This window comes from Bison bison, unplaced genomic scaffold (genome assembly GCF_000754665.1).
Source record: "Bison bison bison isolate TAMUID 2011002044 unplaced genomic scaffold, Bison_UMD1.0 scf7180017864368, whole genome shotgun sequence".
Classification (NCBI taxonomy): Eukaryota; Metazoa; Chordata; class Mammalia; order Artiodactyla; family Bovidae; genus Bison; species Bison bison.
Window position 1 is genome coordinate 348,130 of NW_011494940.1, and position 19,913 is coordinate 368,042.

General features: G+C 49.3%; 1 protein-coding gene across 1 annotated transcript in view; it reads right to left on the reverse strand.

The window, feature by feature from the left end:
• Window positions 1-19,913, reverse strand: part of JDP2 (Jun dimerization protein 2) — a 45,585-nt gene that overhangs the window by 23,829 nt on the left and 1,843 nt on the right. The window contains exon 2 of the mRNA XM_010855720.1: window positions 10,519-10,742. Coding sequence (XP_010854022.1) covers window positions 10,519-10,719 — 201 coding nt within the window. The 5' untranslated portion in view covers window positions 10,720-10,742. The remainder of the gene's footprint in view (window positions 1-10,518; window positions 10,743-19,913) is intronic.

Genomic DNA, 19,913 nt, shown 5'->3' on the forward strand with positions numbered 1-19,913 from the left:
GGAAACAGTGTCAGACTTTATTTTTTTGGGCTCCAAAATCACTGCAGATGGTAACTGCAGCCATGAAATTAAAAGACGCTTACTCCTTGGAAGGAAAGTTATGACCAACCTAGATAGCATATTCAAAAGCAGAGACATTACTTTGCCAACAAAGGTCCGTCTAGTCAAGGCTATGGTTTTTCCTGTGGTCATGTATGGATGTGAGAGTTGGACTGTGAAGAAGGCTGAGTGCCGAAGAATTGATGCTTTTGAACTGTGGTGTTGGAGAAGACTCTTGAGAGTCCCTTGGACTGCAAGGAGATCCAACCAGTCCATTCTGAAGGAGATCAGCCCTGGGATTTCTTTGGAAGGAATGATGCTAAAGCTGAAACTCCAGTACTTTGGCCACCTCATGCGAAGAGTTGACTCATTGGAAAAGACTCTGATGCTGGGAGGGATTGGGGCAGGAGGAGAAGGGGACGACAGAGGATGAGATGGCTGGATGGCATCACTGACTCGATGGACATGAGTCTGAGTGAACTCTGGGAGTTGGTGATGGACAGGGAGGCCTGGCGTGCTGCGATTCATGGGGTCGCAAAGAGTCGGACACGACTGAGCAACTGATATGATATGATGTGTCTTTTAATAAGAATTTTAATCATTCTTTATATATTCTGGATACAAATCCTTTATCAGGTCTATAATTCGCATAAGTTCTCATTCTGTGGACTGTCTTTTCACTTTTTGTCCTCTGAAGCACCACAGTTTTTAATTTTGATGATGTCCAAGTTATTTTTCATTGCTTGTGCTTTTGGTGTCATATCTAATCCAAGGTCACATAGATTTGTGGCTTTTTCTTCCAAGAGTTTTGTGGTTTTAGCTCTTACAATAGGTCTTTGATCCAATTTGAGTTAATTTTTGTATCTGTTGTGAGACAGGGAGGAAGCTGAAGCTCAAATGTCTAGTAACCTCTCTAGAGCCAGACTGTTCCAATCAACTGTCCTGTTTGGTTACATGGCTTCCAAAGAGCCAAGGTTCTGTATTGGGGTTGGTTCGGGGGAGAGACAGGGAGCAGCGGCATGGAGGCAAGCCACAGAAGAAGTTGTCACCCAGGACATGCACGTGCACAGTACTTAGTAAAGGAGGACACTGCAGTCAAACAGCAGAGCACAGCCAGTGAGCCCCACAGAGGCCAGCATGTACACAGGTTCTAGCCCACCAACCTCATTCCAAGTATCTCTGCAGCCAGCCCAAATCTGCTCCAATGTCCTTCTAGGTCTCTGAGCTCAAGCTCTCCTAAAGTTGTCTTGTATCTTTGGGGCACAGTAGACTGGAGAAGACAATGGCACCCCACTCCAGTACTCTTGCCTGGAAAATCCCATGGATGGAGGAGCCTGGTGGGCTGCAGTCCATGGGGTCGCTAAGAGTCGGACACAACTGAGCGACTTCACTTTCACTTTTCACTTTCATGCATTGGAGAAGGAAATGGCAACCCACTCCAGTGTTCTTGCCTGGAGAATCCCAGGGACAGGGGAGCCTGGTGGGCTGCCGTGTATGGGATCGCACAGAGTCGGACACGACTGAAGCGACTTAGCAGCAGCAGCAGAGGGGAAAGAGATCTGGCTGGCTTCAGAGTTGGCTTCCCTGGCAGCTCAGGTGGTAAAGAATCTGCCCACAATGCAGGAGAACCAGATTCCATCCCTGGGTCAGGAAGATCCCCTGGAGAAGGGAATGGCAGCCCACTTCAGAAATCTTGTCTGGAGAATTCCATGGACAGAGGAGCCTGGCTGGCTACAGTCCAGGGGGTCACAAAGAGTCAGAAACGACTGAGCAACTAACACTTTCACTTATACACTTGCAGAATTGTTCAGCCAGAGGAGGACCCGTGAGGGGACTCAGTTTCCCAACTCTGAGTCCATATTGCCAGGGGGTCTGGGGACACCAATGTAAGATGACCAGCATTGACAGAGCTGCTAAAAATACCGAGGATTCTTGGGAAACCAGCAATGCCCTTAACACCACAGGAAATGAGATAAGAGGTCACTCAGGGCAACTTAGTGGAAACCTGAGGGTTGAAGGGCCTTTTCATTCACAGTTTGTGATGGTAACTAAAACTCTGGCTGCGTTTAAACATAAACAACCAGAAACAGGAAGGTCAGCTTGCCTCTCTGAAACCGTGGTCATAGATACAACACATTGGAAAGACCCCTGCTGTCAGAAACTCTAGTGTGATTCACTGCAAGTGGACTCAGTCCCTAGTAAAGGTGATGTAAGGGTGTGATGACTATAGTCAGGCTATCTTTACACACAGTACCTCACTTTAAGTTCACCACGAAATTTCAAGAGTTTTAGTTTCCTCCTTTTGCAGACAAGGAAACTACACTCAAAAAGATCAGCTGACTTGTCCAAAGTTGTCCAGGGAGTAGGCAATGGAGCCAATTCTGAAGCCAGAAGCTTGAACCCAAGCCCAAAGCTCTTTCTAGGCCCAAGAAGCAGCCTGTTTGCTTAGGCAGCCAGGTTGCTGCCCTACTCCCCTGACACCTGGACACCTCCACTCACTCAGGCCACTCACCACCTCCAAGGGTAAAATACCACAAGCAAATGAAAGCCCAAGAATCAATTTTTGAATCAATGATAAAACCATCTGATTGACTCATTTGAAAAGTCATTGCAGTCATGTCTTACATTTGTTGTGTATCTTCTTAAGTGCCAGGCATTATGTGAAGCCCTTCTTTACCTGCATTAGTTCACTTAATTATACAGCAACACTAGAAGGTAGGAGCTATTATTATCCCCATCTCAAGGCAGAGATCTAAGAAGGCAGCATGGGACTCCTTGAACTTTTCAGAAGTGTCTGATTTCTGCTAAGAACATACAGATCCAGCCATGTCCCCACCACCACCTCTCCAAGGGGCCTGGTGCTATGATAACATTCTTTTGATGTTAAAAAAGAAGTTAGGAATCAAAACTGCAATGAGATATCACCTCACACCAATCAGAATGGCTATCATCAAAAAATGCACAAACCACAAATGCTGGAAAGGGTATGAAGAGAAGGGAACACTACAACACTGCTAGTCAGAATGAAATTGGTACAGCCACTATGGAGAGCTGGAGAAGGAAATGGCAACCCACTCCAGTATTTTTGCCTGGAAAATCCCATGAACGGAGGAGCCTGGGAGGCTACAGTCCATGGGGTCACTAAGAGTCAGATGCGACTAAGAGATTTTCACATACATATATTTGTCTGTAAGCCATTTGAGTTCGTTTTGTGGTTCAGCTGGTGAAGAATCTGCCTGCAATGCAAGAGACCTGGGTTTGATCCCTGGGTTGGGAAGAAGCTCTGGAGAAGGGAAAGGCTACCCACTCCAGTATTCTGGCCTGGAGAATTCCATAGACTGTATATATAGTCCATGGGGTCGCAAAGAGTCGGACACAACTGAGTGACTTTCACTTTCACTATGGAGAACAGTATGGAGGTGCCTTTAAAAACTAAAAGTAGAGCTACCACATGACCCTGCAATCCCACTCCCGGCATATATTCAGAGAAAAACACGATCCGAAAGGATACATGCACCCCAATGTTCACTGCAGCACTGTTTACAATAGCCAAGATAACCTAAATGTCCATCGACAGATGAATGAACCAAGATGTGGTACATATATACAATGGAATACTATCCAGCCATCGAAAAGAATGGAATAACACCATCTGCAGCAACGGGGATGGACTGTTAGAGTCATACTGAGAGAAGTGAGTCAGACAGAGGAGAAGCAGCATATGACATCCCTTGCATACGGAATCTAAAAAGAAATGATACAAATGTACGTACAAAACAGAAAGAGACTCAGAGACTTAGAAAATGACCTTATGGTTGCTGGGGGAAAGGGACAGTTAGGGAGTTTGGGAAACTATATTCAAAATGGATAACCAATAAGCACAGGGAACTCTGCTCAAAGTTATGTGCCAGGCTGGAGGGGAAGGGGATCCGCAGGAGAATGGATATATAGATATATGTATATATGGCTGAGTCCCTTCACCGCTCACCTGAAACTACCACATTATTAATTGGCTATACCCCAATAGTAAATTAAAAGTTTAAAGTTTGAAAAAAAAAGTTTGGAACCTTGTGAATGCTCAGGTTATGGTATGAAATAAGAGTAAATACCACAGGGGCCAAAGTTAAACACATGCACGGCTATCTTTAGCTATCACTCATTCGCCCTCAAATTCAATGATTAAAGTGGGGTGGGGGAAGCTAACAGCTTTGGAAAATGTGCTAACAAAGAGTGACGGAACTAAAGTGGAAACTTAGGATTTCAAAGATGAGTTGAGAGATTCTATTCCAAGAAGGGACAGATTGGATCTCTCTGCCAAGCAAGTACGAGACAGAAAAAGCATCTGAGTCAGAGGGAATAAGGCCAACGCTATTCCAAAGAGCCACAAATTAAAAACCAATTATGCAAGGCTTGCGAAAAAATGTCAGTGGGCTGCCTTTATGTTTTAAATCACTAAAAACACATGCATGCTTAGGCCAACATTTACCCAGCACATCAGCTGGTTTGGGGCAATTTTTTGCTCAGGCTAAACATGGATGAACATTTTGGTCTTTTTGGTGAGCAAACTCTTAAGAGTGAGCACACCTTCCAAGATCACACAATAGTTCATTGATTCAAAGTCCCACTTCTTCCAAAGGGGAAAACCTTCTAAATGTTCTTGAGGGTCCCCTAGAGAAGTTGGGAAGTGACCAATGTGAAATCCACAAATAGGTAAGTCTCCTCTCCTGCTTTCAGGATGGTGAGGATAAGGATCTAGTTACCACATGGATTTTGCTGGAAAGGCAAACCATGATGGAATGAAGACATTGATTCCTAGGGAATCAGAAGAGTACAAGAAGTACAAACAGAAAGTCAGGTTCCCAAATGTAGCCAAGTACTCCCTGGGCCCTCTAAATACACAGATTCCCTGGACCCTCAGAGATTCTGAGTACCTGGGCCTAAGGTTGCGTCTGGGAATCTGGATTCATAAGAAGGTTTCCAAGTGGTTTTGATGATCAACCAAGTTTGGGAATGGCTGGTTTGATTTTCATTGTGTCCTCTTGCCTGTAGCCTGAAGTCCCTTATGCTCACAAACAGAAAAAAAAAAAAAATGCACAAATGCCTGGAGATGAGAACTGGGAGATATAGAAACTAAGGGATGGAAAGTTTAAGTGACTTGCCGAGTCGATACAGCTAATTAATGTTCAAACCACCAAGCATATCTTAACATACAATCTATAGACCAGACGGGCTTCCCTTGTGGCTCAGACGGTAAAGAATCTGCCTACAGTGACGCAGGAGACCCAAGTTCAATCCCTAGGTTGGGAAGATCCCCTGGAGAAGGGAATGCTACCCACTCCAGCATTCTTGCCTGGAGAATTCCATGGACAGAGGAGCCTGGCAGGCTATAGTCCATGGGGTCACAACTAGTTGGACAGGACTGAGCGACTAACACTTTCATAGGCCAAGCACTGTCCACCGTCTGGTGGACATAAAAAGGAAGGAATGAAAGATGTAGTCCCCGTCCTTGGAACCTAAACACAGGACACAGGCTCAAAAGCAGGCTGGTGACAGGGTGTGAAATGGGCTGGGTAGAAGGCAATAGGGGGCAGTGGGGACTGCAGAGAACTGAGGCCCACATGCCAACACAGTGAGTGTCTGCTACTCAGTTCCAGCTTCCCAGTGCATATAAGGCTGTGGGCCTAGAGGGGCCACATATTCTGGGTTTTTTAAAGAAGCCAAAAAGTCCACATTTCCTGGCTTTTAAATATAGCAACTCTTTCAATTTAAAAAAAAAGAAAGGAAGAAAAAACCCACACGGTGAAGGCCAAACAAGATTCATCTGTAGGCTGACTCCTGCCCATGGAATGACAGTTTGCAATCTCTTTCTTAAAAGGTCATCCAGGCTAACCTCCCACGAACTTGAGTCCCTACTAGAGCACCCCAGAGTGGCACAGAGGGTGAGGGGTTCTATCCAGCAGGCTGTTAGAGCAGTGCTTGGCGGGGGTTGGGGTGGGGGGCGGTTGCAAGGACAGGGCTTCTAGTCTCCCTCCCCCACTACTGGAAATGCATTCCAGGCCCAGAGGCAGGGTGTGGCCACCACAATCAGAGTAGCCCAGTCAGAGATGACCCAGCTGGGAAAGGCCAAGACCTCCAGGACAGTAGAGAGTGCTTGGTGGAGGAGTCCAGCTTTAAGAGGCTACAGAACAAAAAAATGGACAAAGGAAGGAAAGCTCTGGAGAAAGCCAGGGAGCAAAGCTGCCTTGAAAAGGAGTATTGGAAAGGAAAGAAGAACAAAGAGGCAAGACAGAAGCATCAGCTCTAAAAATGCCATAAGTCACAATATAACATGCCCACATGCCCTAGCCAACACGTAATCTGGCCACTGGCCATCCACTTGGTCTACTGAATTTGTCTTCATGACACTGACCACTACCTGGCCTTTTATATTGTATGTGAATTTGCTTATTCTCAGATGTCCCCACTCCAAATACATAGTCCAAGAGAAGGTGGGTTTTGTCTACTTGGCTTACGGTTCAGTATCCAGTGTCTGGCCCAGTGGTTGGCACACATTGGGTGCTTAGCAAGTATCTGCTAGACAAACGGACTGCAGGAAAGCAGCTGGCATGAAAATAGTTTCACATGATGTGTCAACCATATAATAATAACAACATCAGCACGAAGCACTTTATCATTACAAAACCTGTCCTTTAACTTAATTCCTCCGATTTTCTCTTACGCAACTGCTTTGTGTATTTGGACATGGCCCAAGAGGCTGTTGGCCTCCACAAGGCGGACAGCCCAAGAGCCGGCTGGGATGGAGCTGCCTGCACAGCGGCTTGGCCTGTCCACTCTATGGGGGCCTGAGAGATGAGACGGCTGCAGAACTGCCGGGCTCAGCGCTAATCGGGCCACGTCATCAAAATAATGGAACATTCTGGGACCAGGTTCATCTGCCTCCCCAGCCTGCTAGAGCACTGATTAGAATCCTGGAAGGCAGGCACTGAGCACAAAGGGCAGCAGAGCATGAGGTTAAAGCTTTGGCTGAAAAGCCAGACTGCTTAGGCCTGTTTCCCAGCTGTGTGACCTTGGATGTCCCCAAGACTTGTTGATGGCACCCATACTGTGGGCATAACAATAACAACAGTAATAATAATGACTTAGAGGGTTCTCAAGAGGGTTCGGTGAGACACTTCGCGGAGCATGCCCAGCATTGTGCCAGATGCACCCCGCAAGTTACAGCAGCAGTATCTTCCCCATGCAGCTCCCAGCTCTGCCATCCTCCAGCTGTGCAACCCTGCGTGACTTGACTTCCTCCTCCCTGGATCTCAACTACCTCTTCTTTTATTTTTTTATTTTTAAATTAAAAAAAAAAATTCTTTTGTCCACACCTCTTGGGCTGAGGGATCTTAGTTCCCCAACTAGGGATTGAAGCCTGGCCCTCTGCAGCAGAAGCATGGAGTCCTAACCACTGGACTGCCAGGGAAGTCCCATATTCTTCTTCTTTAAACTGGAGGAGAATCGGATCACCAGGACCAGGTAAGGAACAAAAGAGATCATACGTGTTAAGCCCTTAGCAAAAGGCCTGCTACGTATTAAACACTCCATAGATGTAAATTCATATCTTACGGTTATTCAAGAAACTTTTACAAGTCCAAGGTGCTACTGTGAAAATTCCCCAAAGGCAGTGTGCCATATGCAAATGACTCTTCAGGATGTAAGGTTCCCAGTGGCAAGGTTCTCTCTCAACCCCCTTTATTTTTCAGTTGCTCTCAGAAGGCACCCCCCCACCCACCTTGGGTCTGACTTAGCGCATTGCAGGTCGGCTCCCAGTGCAGGGCTGACCTTATTCCACACCAGCGCCTCTGTGCTCCTCCATCTGGCCTCATCGCCCCCGCAACACTGCAGTCTGACAGCGGGGGAGAGGACATGCAAATACACCCTAAAAAAAGGCTTGTTATTTTCACAGCCTGGATGGTGCGCATTGTGGGTGCCTGTGAGGACAGCACGTCACCGTCAGGTACAGGGCATATGCCACCAATTGGGGGAGGCTGTGAAATGTAAAAATATGCAATCCAAATAAAGGCATTTTCCAAAAAAGAAAGCTCCTCTGGCGCCTTTTGTGGAGGGAAGAGGTGGTAACTCAGCCCCTGCCCCCCTTCCCCAGGGCAGATCCCAGAGACCAAGGCACCAGGCTCTTCATCAACCCCAACAGCCTCAGTGCCCCCTGCTCAGCTACTGGTTTTAAATGGTTTTAAATACTGTGGAATGACCCAGAAATGGATACTTTCAAGTTCTGGGCCTGGGGAAGTGAAATAGCAAAAAAAAAAAACCCAAGACAAGTCTTTGCACGAAGAATGCAGAGAGCACCGAGTAAGCTGGGAAGTGTATTCCACAGCACACGGACAAAGTCAATTTAGAAGAATATCATTACCATCCACTCTTATCTTGTCATCAACAGTCTCTAGGGAGCCACTACAGGGCACCTAACCCAGGTGTCTCCAGTACAAAAGTCTACAGCAGGGGCCACGTAGCCCAGGGTAGATGAGAGCTGCAGGCAGCAGTGAAAGTCAAGCCAACAAGGGGAAGCGAAATCATCGAGAGTTAACAGGGAGGCTCAGGGGCCCATGGTAGACGAGAGAGAGGAAAGTGACGAGGGTCCCTTCAGGGAGCTATGGCCACGCCAGCACAGGGCCGGCTGTGGCCAGATCGCCCCATTTTGTAATCAAAGGTTAAAATCCAAGTTTTCAAGTGAAAGGTTGGCTCCAGCTTCTTTTAAAACATGGTGCAGGCCAAACCAAACACACCTGAGAGCCATGGCCAGCCCCGCCAATGGCCAGCATGCCACCCCTGCCAGCTGAGCTCCCAGCAGATCTTCTGTGCAGTTTTATGGTGCTTTTGGGGGAGACAAAGGGTAGAGGGCACAGCAGAAGCACCATGAAATACCCAACTGCCCCCCCCAACCCCTGCCAGTACCTGGACACCTTTCTCCACCTAGAGTCCCCCTCTCTGGGAGGTCCAGCCCTGTGAGCTCCATCCTACAGGATGAGCCCCCATCCCGGAGCACGTTTCTGAATGCTCCCTCCCCGAGAGTGGCCCAGCATCTGAGACTCAGCTCCCCCACCCGACCCTGCTGTCTGACACCTCTCCAGCTTCCCAGGTGGCATTAGTGGTAAAGAACCCACCTATCAACGCAGGAGACACAAGAGATGTAGATTCGTAGATTCGATCCCTGGGTCAGGAAGATCTCCTGGAGAAGGAAATGGCAACCCATTCCAATATTCTTGCCTGTAGAGTCCCATGGACAGAGGAGCCTGGTGGGCTACAGTCCACGGCATCACCAAAGAGTTGGACACGACAGAAGTGACTTAAGCATGTTTAGCATGGCTCCCAGCACCAGCTCCTTCTCCCTTCCAGGTGGGCAGCTACTCAGTCTGGCCTCTGAAAACATGGCCCTGACGGGGACCTCACAAGGGCAGGCCTTTGGACAAATTGCCAGCCCTGGGGCAGTGACCCAGGGCGTGCCCAGCATTGATGATCACCCACCCTGGGGGACTTCTGCTTCTCACTAGTCCCCAGGGAAATGCTGCTGTTCCACAAGGAAGGCTCATGAGCGCTGCAGCTGCAAGGGACCTGAGGAAGGCAGGCTGCACGGTGGGTCCTCTGCAAATACCAGCTAAAGCGGGCGACGCTGGGCAACTGAGGCCAGGCCCGGCTCTGGCAGTGCTTTGGGAAGGGAGCCCACACCCTCCTCCAAGTTCCTGCTTTCAGCTCCAACCTGGAGCCAAGAGCAATAAAGACAATGATGTGACCAATGATAACAATTTTTTTAAACTAACCCAATATTGGCTTTGCCTTATATACTTTTCAAAGCATGTGTACATTTCCATTGCCTCCGCTGACCACCGCCCCCCTCAACACTCCGGAGTGATGGTCAGATGTTATTATTCAATACTTTCATGATTAATCACTCTTCCTGTGCCCCTTGAAGAACCAGAGACAGGTTTAGCATCCTGATCTAGCCCAGTGCTTCTAAAACGTTAATGTGGCCATGAATATCCTGGTGTGTGTTGGGGGGCTGTGGGACAGTTTGTTAAAAATACAGGTCCTGATTCAGAAGATCTGGGGTAGGGCCTGAGATTCTGCATTTCTAACAACCCCAGGGTGACACGGATGCTACTGGTCCTCAGACCCCACATTAAACAGCAAAGCTTAGGTCACCTGGCAAGTTTAGGGTAGACCTGGGATGCTAGTTCAGTTGGTAGAGAGTCCACCTGCAATGCAGGAGACCCAGGTTCAGTTCTTGAGTTGGGAAGATCCCCTGGAGAAGGGAAAGGCTACCCACTCCAGTATCCTGGCTTGGAGAATTCCATGAACTGTGGTCCATGGGGATCACAAAGAGTCAGACATAACTGAGCAAATTTCACTTTCACTTTGGGATGCTAACCCAGGCATCTTACCCTCCCCAAGATCCTGCCTGGGGGAACAAGGCTCACTCACCTCACTCTTCACAGGCTGGGGCCTCTTGCCCAGTTTCACCTCCAGGAAGTGCAAAGGGGCGATCATGGCCCCGATGTTGCGGATGTCGGCGTATTTCAGCTCCTCTGCAGTCAGAGCCGAGCTGGGGAGTCCGGTCAGGGGGCCAAGCCCTGGCAGAGAGCCTGCAGTCATGGAAGGGTCTGGGATCTGCCCAGGCATCATAGCAGGAGGAGTGGCAGTCCAGCCTGGAGTGGACAGAAGAGCAGGACAGGCACGGTCAGCCGGGTGAGAGCTTCCATGGGGGGCTTAAGTCCCAAGTCTTGCTGGGACCCCACCCTTTCTTTCATCAGTGTCCCCCTAAACCCCTTCTCCACCCCAAGTTGCTCTTCCTGCCCTTACATCCATTCTGTTATCGAGAGAAACTTGATCAGTCAATTCACACCAAGGTTATCACTGGCACCTAGGCAATGCTTAACCCAATCACAGGCCACGTGGATTCAGTATTTGCTCTGAGCTAAGCACTGCGGTCATCCTTCCACCAGCCCCAAAAGACTAGATCAGAGCCCAGGACATGGAGGAAGAAGGAAAGCTTAGAAAGAGAACTCACTCCAGACTGAACACTTTAAAACTGGTAGAGCTGGATTTAGACTGCAGCTCGCTGCCTCCAAAGGGAATGGATCAGAATGGAGGCACATCGAGGACCTTTGCACATGTTTAAGAGGGAGCTATTTTGAGGCTGGCATGGTGCCTCCCCTCCAATCACACATCCCATTCTGCCTACTTGTTAAGACACTCTGAATACAAGATGAAGCAAATTGAAGTTAACAGTGTGTGTGTGTGTGAGTTCTTGCACCTGGCATCTATGAGGAAGCGACTGAGGCAAAGGAGATGGAATTAATTAGCATGCGCTTTCCCCGTGGAGCCCAGGACAAGAAAAGTCCTCCATGGGCTCTTCACTCTCAAAGCAAGCACATATTCTAGCTCCTCCAGACTCAGAAGGTGTGCAAAGGAAGACAGATTCAGGCATGAAAGAAAGACATAAATTAGACAGGTCAGCACCCAGGGAATTCTTATTTCTTCCTTCCTTTCACTGGGGGAAGCTCATGGATAAGAAACGATCACTTCGCTGCACAGATGGCAGCGAAGAAACCTTGTCTGCCAGTAACGCCAGACTTTCCGGTCACTTACGGGGCTCCTATCCATCCGTTCAACCATCCACCCATCCATCCAATTGTCAACTACCTACTATGAGCTGAGAGGCACTGAGAATAGTATGGAGATCAGTTGTACACATTCCTGGCTTCTAGGCAGCCTGATAAGTGGCATTTTAGTACAAAAATGCTTCTGGATTCTAGTCCTATAAAGAAAATCATTTCTCTGCTCCCCACCCCCCCACCTCTTCATGCATCTCTGCACAAGGCTATCAAATCAACACTTCATCTGTCTTGGAAATCCTGGGGGAGAAACTCTGGCCCATCTCTCTACCACAGAGAGGGGTGTATTTAGCGAGACAGGGAAGACGGGATGTCCATCAGACCTCACGCCTCTGCTGGGCAGTTACTCCTGTGGCCACGCTGTCTGGGTCTCAGGCTCTCATGTCTAGATTTCAAGGAGAGCAGCATATTAGCGAGGCCATTTGGGTCATGAGCCTAAGTCACCTTCTCCATTTCCATTTCACTTCTAAAGGTGAAATTTGGTTCCCTATCTAACCCTGTGTTTCTTTCTCAATTGGTTCTGTGCTTTGGGGGGAAAAACATGTTGGTGATTTGCACCCTGAGGCCACCAACACTTCCTCTGGACATCAACTTTCTTGAAAGAAAGGCACTTGTGAGCAGACAGCGGACCTGCCATTTCATCCTCAGCACCAGCCGCATCTGCCATGAAGCCTTCTGCACACAGCGCCCCACCTCGCACCCCAGTTTACACTCGGGCCCCAGGCTCTTTCCTCTGTGCTCTACCTGCTCTGCCTCCCACACTTGGCCTCTCAGCAGCCCCTGTTCCCCACCCCACATCCTTTCTCCCCTTCCTCAGCACCCAGTGTCCCCCGGGCCATTCTCAGAAAAGGATCTCAGGCTCATTCACATCAAGTTATAGTCTTAGAGCTGGAGGAGGCCCTGTGCTCATCTAAACCACATCCTCATTTTGTACAGGAGAAAACAAGCTCAGAGGTTCAATGACTTGCCCACCGTCACACGGCTATAGAGGGACAGAGCTGGACTCCTGGGCCCTGGGTTTTAGAACCAAAGCTTTTTCACCCCACACTTTTTATTTCCCCTCCGGTGGTCCAAGAAATGTTAGTGCAGAAGGAATGACCTTCTAATGGTGGATTTTCAGACATCAGTCCACAGTGGAGGATCATTCTCTTGCATAGAGGACCCTCTACTCTGCTTTCCATGGAGATCCAGGTTCAAGAAGTTCCCTGAAGAACTACATGACAGGCTAGGCAGAAGTCCAGACATAGAAGAAACAGTCCCTGGGACCTCTTATATGTGGTTGATCAATGTGCTATGACCCTCCCTAGGCCTGAGCTGGACTGGAATCCAGGTTTGGTGATAAAGTCACTTCCTCCACCCACTGGGGCTTCCCTGGTAGCTCAGATGATAAAGAATCTAGCTGCAATGTGCGAGACCCAGGTTCCATCCCTGGGTCAGGAAGATCCCCTGGAGAAGGGAATGGCAGCCCACTTCAGAAATCTTGTCTGGAGAACCCCGTGGACAGAGGACCCTGGCAAGCTACAGTCCATAGGGTCACAAAGAGTCAGACATGACTGAGCAACTAACACTTTCACTTTCCACCCTCTGGAGCCAGGCCTGCAGTGCAGAGGGGGCAACAGGCTGCCAGGCCAGAGGCTGCTCCAGGGCACAGTGGGTGAGTCACATGTCTTCTGGGGACTCCTGCAGGGAATAAGAAAGGGCCAGTATAAGGACTCACTCCTGTCTGGGTAAACCATACCTAGGATCTTCCCGACCCAGGGATTGAACCCACGGCTCTGACGTCTCCTGCACTGGCAGGCCGATTCTTTATCACTAGCAACGCCTGGAAAGCCCAATTTCAGGCTACCTGAGCCAAACTGACAAAGGAAACTCATATCTTCTTCTCAGAAAGGAAAAAAAAACCCTACAGCAGCCCACCCCCACCCCCAGCACCCCTTCTAGACCTGAACTGATGCTATAGAGAGTCAGCAATCCCAGGAAGGATGTTTACCTGAGCAGGTCACAGTGGACAGGAGCTGGGAAACTTGACAATGTTCTACACCTGGTGCTTCAGCTGAACACCAACCCCTAACAGGGGAGGGAGGCACCACGCCTCAGGTGTGGAGCAAAGCAAAATAGAGTGCAAGGTCCTCTCCGTGGCCCAAAGCCCCAGAACCTCCCTGGAGCGTAAGGACCCATGCACGTGGCAAAATGTGCCATGTGGCCACTTAGCCAGTGGAAGGTGAGCCACAGGCATGCCTGTTGTTGCCCCATGGGACCCCATGCCTGCATCATTTATGGCACAGAAAGGATAATCCACAAAAACTTGACTGAACGAATGAACGAGGGATACGTTCATGGGGGAGCCAAATTCAGTGAGTCGGGTGAGGATCTGTCTCTGGAGGTTTAGACGCTTGTCATCCACCTCCAGACCATGCGCTCCCACAGTAGCCCCCAAGAAAAATCCGCCAGAGGCTTCTGGATGTTTCCTCGCCTAAGCCATCTCAGGAGATGGAAGCCAGACGCCTCTGTGTTCCGGGAACGATAGGCTCAGCTTGCAGCTTCTGTTTATTTTCATACAGATGGTATAAATGAGAAACTAACAAATGATCCCAAAGTATAATGAATTCTCTGCTACCGTGAGAACCCCACCCTTGCCAGAGGGAGCACCCCCTGGGAGCAGCAGCCCCATGAATTCTTCCCATTCCTGCTCCCCTGTAAACACACCCCAAGGACAAGCCTCACTTGGGGGGATTAGGCACCAGGCTTTCCTTTGCAAAAGTGGAAAAAAAAAAAATCTCCCTCTCCTGCCCTTCCCCTCAAGGGTGCCCCTAAATGCTCAGATACAAACCACAAAGTCCTTAACACATGCCATTCCAAGAAGACAACCACAACAGCTGACATCCACCAGCAAGAAGTCATCCTACATGGCTCCAGGGGTGGGATGGGGGGAGCGCAGAGATGGAGGAGCTGGAGCAGCTGCCTCTCATAATTGGATCCCCATTAACTGGAAAGAGCTAGCTGACAAGCCCTGGCTGAAAGGCAACTTGGGCGATTTGAAAACTTGCAGTGATTTAGGGATCGACTAGAAGGTGTGTGTGGGAGGGGGAGAGGGGTGGCAGGGAACCCACAACAGTCAGGAAGAATTGACCCACTTCAAGGAAGACAGACGGAAGATGACAAGAGGTGAAATCATCTCCCAGACTGGTTGTTCCATAAACAATTTAGTGGGAAAAGGAGAACTAAACAGCAGAAGATTTAAGGGAAGAACTGAGTGTTTCCCTTTGGGCCCAGGGGTCCATATGGAACATAAAGATCCTCCATGCCTTCCATGACATGGAGGACATCCTCCATGTCTCATTAGTAACTGGGTTGCATAAAAAAAGAGCAAACTCTATATGCTGGCAGAAGACCCATATTGGCAAATAGCTCTTGTGCCTCAAAAGGCAGGCCTAGAATCAAAAAGACTTTGGCAATTTGGGACACTGACCAGGAACGACCTGGAAACTAGCCAATGGAGAAAAACTGGGTACTGCGTAGATCCAAGATGAGACAGACAAGAAAGGCATAAATGAGACAGAAAACATTCTGGAGGTCACAGTGGATCCTACGCTGTTGTTGAGCCTAAGATTTGGGATGGTCTGATGCAGCTCCTTAAAAGCCAGCTTGAAAGAAACAGGGACCAGGTAGATCCAAGGGGAAAAGAACCTAAAGAAAAGATCTGATATGTCTCTATCCTGACTTCCTCAGGGACTTGTAGGCACATGGTCTGGGGGCACTGCCTTATACAAGTAGAAGAAAAACCACAAAACACGTCAAGTTCCAAAAATGGGCCCTAATGGGAGACATTAAGATGAAGAGTCATTCCAGCCAAAAGAAGGAAGTGTAGAGATAAGTTTTTCCCTCTTATTTTCTTCCCTCGTTTACTATATGTAAACCTGTAAGATATTATTATGTTTTTTTAATGGGAGTATCTATAAACAACAGTCCCAACTTCTGAAAGGCTAGTCTTATTAGAAAGTGCCCAATAATGGGCATCTTGATCTAAAATGGCAAAGACAGATTTTTTTTTCCCCCAAAAAGACAGGTTAAGAAAAGGTTAGGATCTGCCTCATGAACTTTCTGCCCATAATAACAAAAGTTTAAGGACGGCTCTAAAATCCCTGGGGGTTAGCTCCCTTCTAAGCAAATAGCTGGCCTGGGCAGGCATCGGGAGCCAGAAACAGGGGTGCAAATGAGTACCACTGGCCCAAGGCTTGGTGCAGAAAGTGGAGGTGAGTGAGAGCAGGTCAAGGAGCAATGGAGTTCATAGGGTCAGACCCCAGGAGCACTAGTGGGGTTGGAAGTTAAGAGCAAGCAGCTGGTAATTGAAATCAACAAGAGCGACTTGGAAGTCTTGGGAGCTGGAGCCTCAGAAGATTCCCAGGAAGAAGCTGTGGAGGGCAGAAGTCCATGGCAGCAAGTAGAGGGCAGAGAGGCCAGAAAGTTGCCAGGCCAGATATCACAGAGCACAGCACTAACAATCATGAATCTTGGAGAATCAAACACCAAATCTGTCCCTGGAGCTAAGGAGTTATCTGGGATGACCTCTCTCCTGGAATCTGAAATGATGCAGGCCAATCAGCTTCCAAAAGACAAGGAGATTCAGGAGGCAAGGAGGAAAAGGTGGAGAAAGCTCCGAGATGGAGCACAAGAGCAAGCAGCAGAAGACCATCTCCGACAGCTGGCTTAGCTCTGCAGGCAGGAGAGTGAGGCAGGTTAAAAGTGGAAACTCCAAAGCCAGATCATCTGAGTATGAACCCTAGCTCTGCTCCTACTAGCTGTGTGACCTTGGGCAAGTTCCCTAACCTCTCTGTGCCTCCCTTTCCTCTGCTGCACAGTGGGACTAGTCACCTTACTTTCCCTGTAAGGCTGAGAAGAAGATTTAATTAGTTAATGCTTGGAAAGCACCTGGAACAGCACCTGTGAGCATGACGTCAGTGTGGCTCTGAGTGCCTTCCTTCCTGGAGCAACACTAGTGCTGGGCGAGCCCTCGAGGCTCCTTCTGCTCTGTTCCCAGTTCCCATCGAACACCAATCTCCCTATCCTACGGCCAAGAAGAGGATCCACGCCATCACCCCCAGCCCGGCCCAGAGGGTTCTCTGCTCTTCTCCTTCCCAACTCGAAACCTCAAGAGGGCAGGACCATCCTGCATCCAGGCAGTTACTGCAGAAGAGAAACAACAGGTGGCAGATCGGGGCTGGGTAGAAAAGTGTGGAAATGAGAATGAGACCCAGCACCTGCCCTTTGCCTCGGTTTCTCCTAAGTGCTTCTCCATCTCACCAGCCAGGACAACAACTACATAGATCACTGGCAACAGGGTGCTCCCATGGCTGGGTTTCCATGCCCACCTCCAGAAGAAGAGGGCCAGCATTGGCTGTGTCTTTCAACTCACTGTACCCCTGCATTGCTTAGAAGGGGTCACTCCTCAGATCTTTATAAAAAAAAAATGAGGGGTGGTAGGTGTCAGAAGAAGCCCCTGACATAGTGTGAGCCCTGCGTAGCCAACCCAGCCATGAAAGAAACTAGAATGTCTCCCCAAGAAAGGTTCTTCCCCAGAGACCAGGGAAATGCTTTAGACAAGCCCTGCCTATAAGCACGGGCTTTCTCTCCTGCCTAATGTAGGTGCTCAGTAAATACACAGTAAGTCGTTTCTGCCTGGATCCTTATTCTGAGCAGTGAGAAGCAGCTGAGAAGGAACTGCCTCTGGGCCTCCTAGACTCTCTTCCCTGCTCACCCTGTCCTGTTCCTGGCGCCAGGAGTTCATATTGACGCACAGCACAGACACACACACACAGCCTGTGACCGATCCTTTGGCCCTTTTTAAAAAAATTATGCCATCGGCCAGTTAAAGCTTTAGAAATTGAGCTCCACAAATGGAATCCCATGGGTAGGAGCAAGAAAACAGACTAAAAAAAAAGAGAGGAAAAAAACCCAGAATGGTGGGCTCTGGCCGGGCCTCCCACAGCCAGCCACGAGTGTAAAGAAACACAGGCCGAAAATTCCAACCCTGGGTTGCTAAGGCATTTGTCTCTGCTGAGTTTTGAGAGGCCAAACCACACACATGCACAAGAGCGAGCGCGCACATACACACACACACACACACACGTATGTGTGCGCGCACACACACAGGCATACAGAGCTTGGCAGCCTGTAAGTTCCAGAGCTGGTAATACAAGCCACGGAACCTACTGCCAAGACAAGCAACAGAACGAGCCAGGCCCAGTTTCATTGGCCACCATACGCTGCATATGGCCCGGGACGCAGCCAAAACAGTGTTCTCACCCTCCTCAAAGGCATAGGAGACCCTCTGTTTTCAAACACACCTCCACAGAGCCTTAATTAAAGGAAAATGGAAAAATAATGTGCCCGCTGCTTTCCCCCTGCCTATATAGGTATGCACACACACATACCTATACCACTCTAGTTTTCTCTTCCTATTTCAGTTTCCAACATAATTCATTCACATGGAAAAAAAGCAAACTGCATCCTGCAGCAGAAAAGCAGAAAAGAATGTAGCTTGCCCTCAGCCCTGGCTCTGACTGCTGAAGTTGAGCTGGGCCTGAATGAATACAGAGCAGGCCAACCTAGAGTCTGCACTGGCCCCTTCTTTCCAGAGCAGAACTGGAAACAGAGACACTTGTGTCAGAGACAGCCCCATTGCAACACCAACAACCCCACAACAAACAAGGCCTGGAGAGCCTAGCCCATCTCAGGGTTCTGCCAAGGGTCTGGCAGGTTGGAAAAGATGCCTACACATCCTGCAAACAGGTGGGAGAGGCAACGACAGATGCTGGTGGCTGCAAAAGCTAGGCAGCAAGTGAATGAAGAGATTCTTGTCCAAGTTCTTCCTTGGGGGACACTGTCACCAGTTATCAACATATCTCCTTGGAGGTGGCTGCAACCAACCCAGGAGAAAAGTCAGAAGCCTCTACATCCATGCCTTCTGAGTGAAAGTGAAAGTGTTAGTTGCTCCATCGTGTCCGACTCTTTGCAACCCCATGGACTGTACCCGCCAGGCTCCTCTGTCCATGGAGTTCTCCAGGCAAGAATACTGGAGTGGGTAGCCATTCCCTTCTCCAGGGGGTCTTCCCAACCCAGGGATCAAACCTGGGTCTCCTGCATTGCAGGCAGGTTCTTTACCATCTCAACCAATCCATGCTTTCTAGCTGCCCTTCAAATCTCACAGCACCCAGCTCTTCAAGAAGATTCTGGGGCTACCTACAGCTCTGAACCAAAGCCAGAGTAGAAGGGGAACAGAAGAGTCTTTGAGAAATCAGTTCTCCGTGTTTTAAACAAGGAGAAATCTTAACCAGCCCGAGGCACGAGAACAGATCATGCTTCTCTTCCCTGGTCGTCAGGTTTATATAAAATCAGAGCCATGCTCACACCTGATACCTGGCTAAACTCTCCCCTAGAAACCTGTGAAGGAAGATAAGGCGTTCATCCAAACTGCAGCCAGATTGGCAGGGAAGATGAAAGCAATGGGAGGTGTTTTTAAAAACCCTGGGGGAAGGCAGATGACATGTGAACACAGTTTTCTGCAAGGTCTTAAAGGATAAGCGGGCTCCCAAGCATAGTTCCAAGCTCCAGTCTCTCATGTTCCCCAAACCAAGACCCTGAGGACAGTCCACCGAGATTTAAACCTGGGAACACACACGGGTCTGCAAACTCCCTGTCCCACCCCCGACCCCACCACTGACCCAGGCAAAACTTGCGAGTGCAACCCCGGGATCAGGGGTCCAGGCCGTGTTAAGTCCTAACCTTTCAGGCTCTTTTGAGGGGCGAGGCAGGAGAGAGCCGTCTAAACTGGGCTGGGCCGGAGAGGAGGGGCTGGTTACCTAGCGCAGCGGGCTTGACTCCTTATGTAACCTGGCTTGGCAGTTGGGGGAGCCCAAAGGGGACCCAGCAGCCCCTAGACAACCCCCCCACGCCCCCCTCCGAGAGGGGGAATCCCCGAGCAATGGCCCTGAGGGAAACCCTCTTCATTGTATGAAGAGCCCAGCCCTTGTCAGCGCCCTCTTCCAGGTCCTCAGGGAGCCGCGCTTCCTCCCTGCGAAGGGGAGGGGCGGGCACGACTTGCCAGCAGGTCCCTGTCATCCCTCCACCACCGGCACCCTTGCACCTCCCAGGCCTTCAACCCTCCATTTCCACCCCAGGGCCGTCTTCTCCCCACTCACCCGC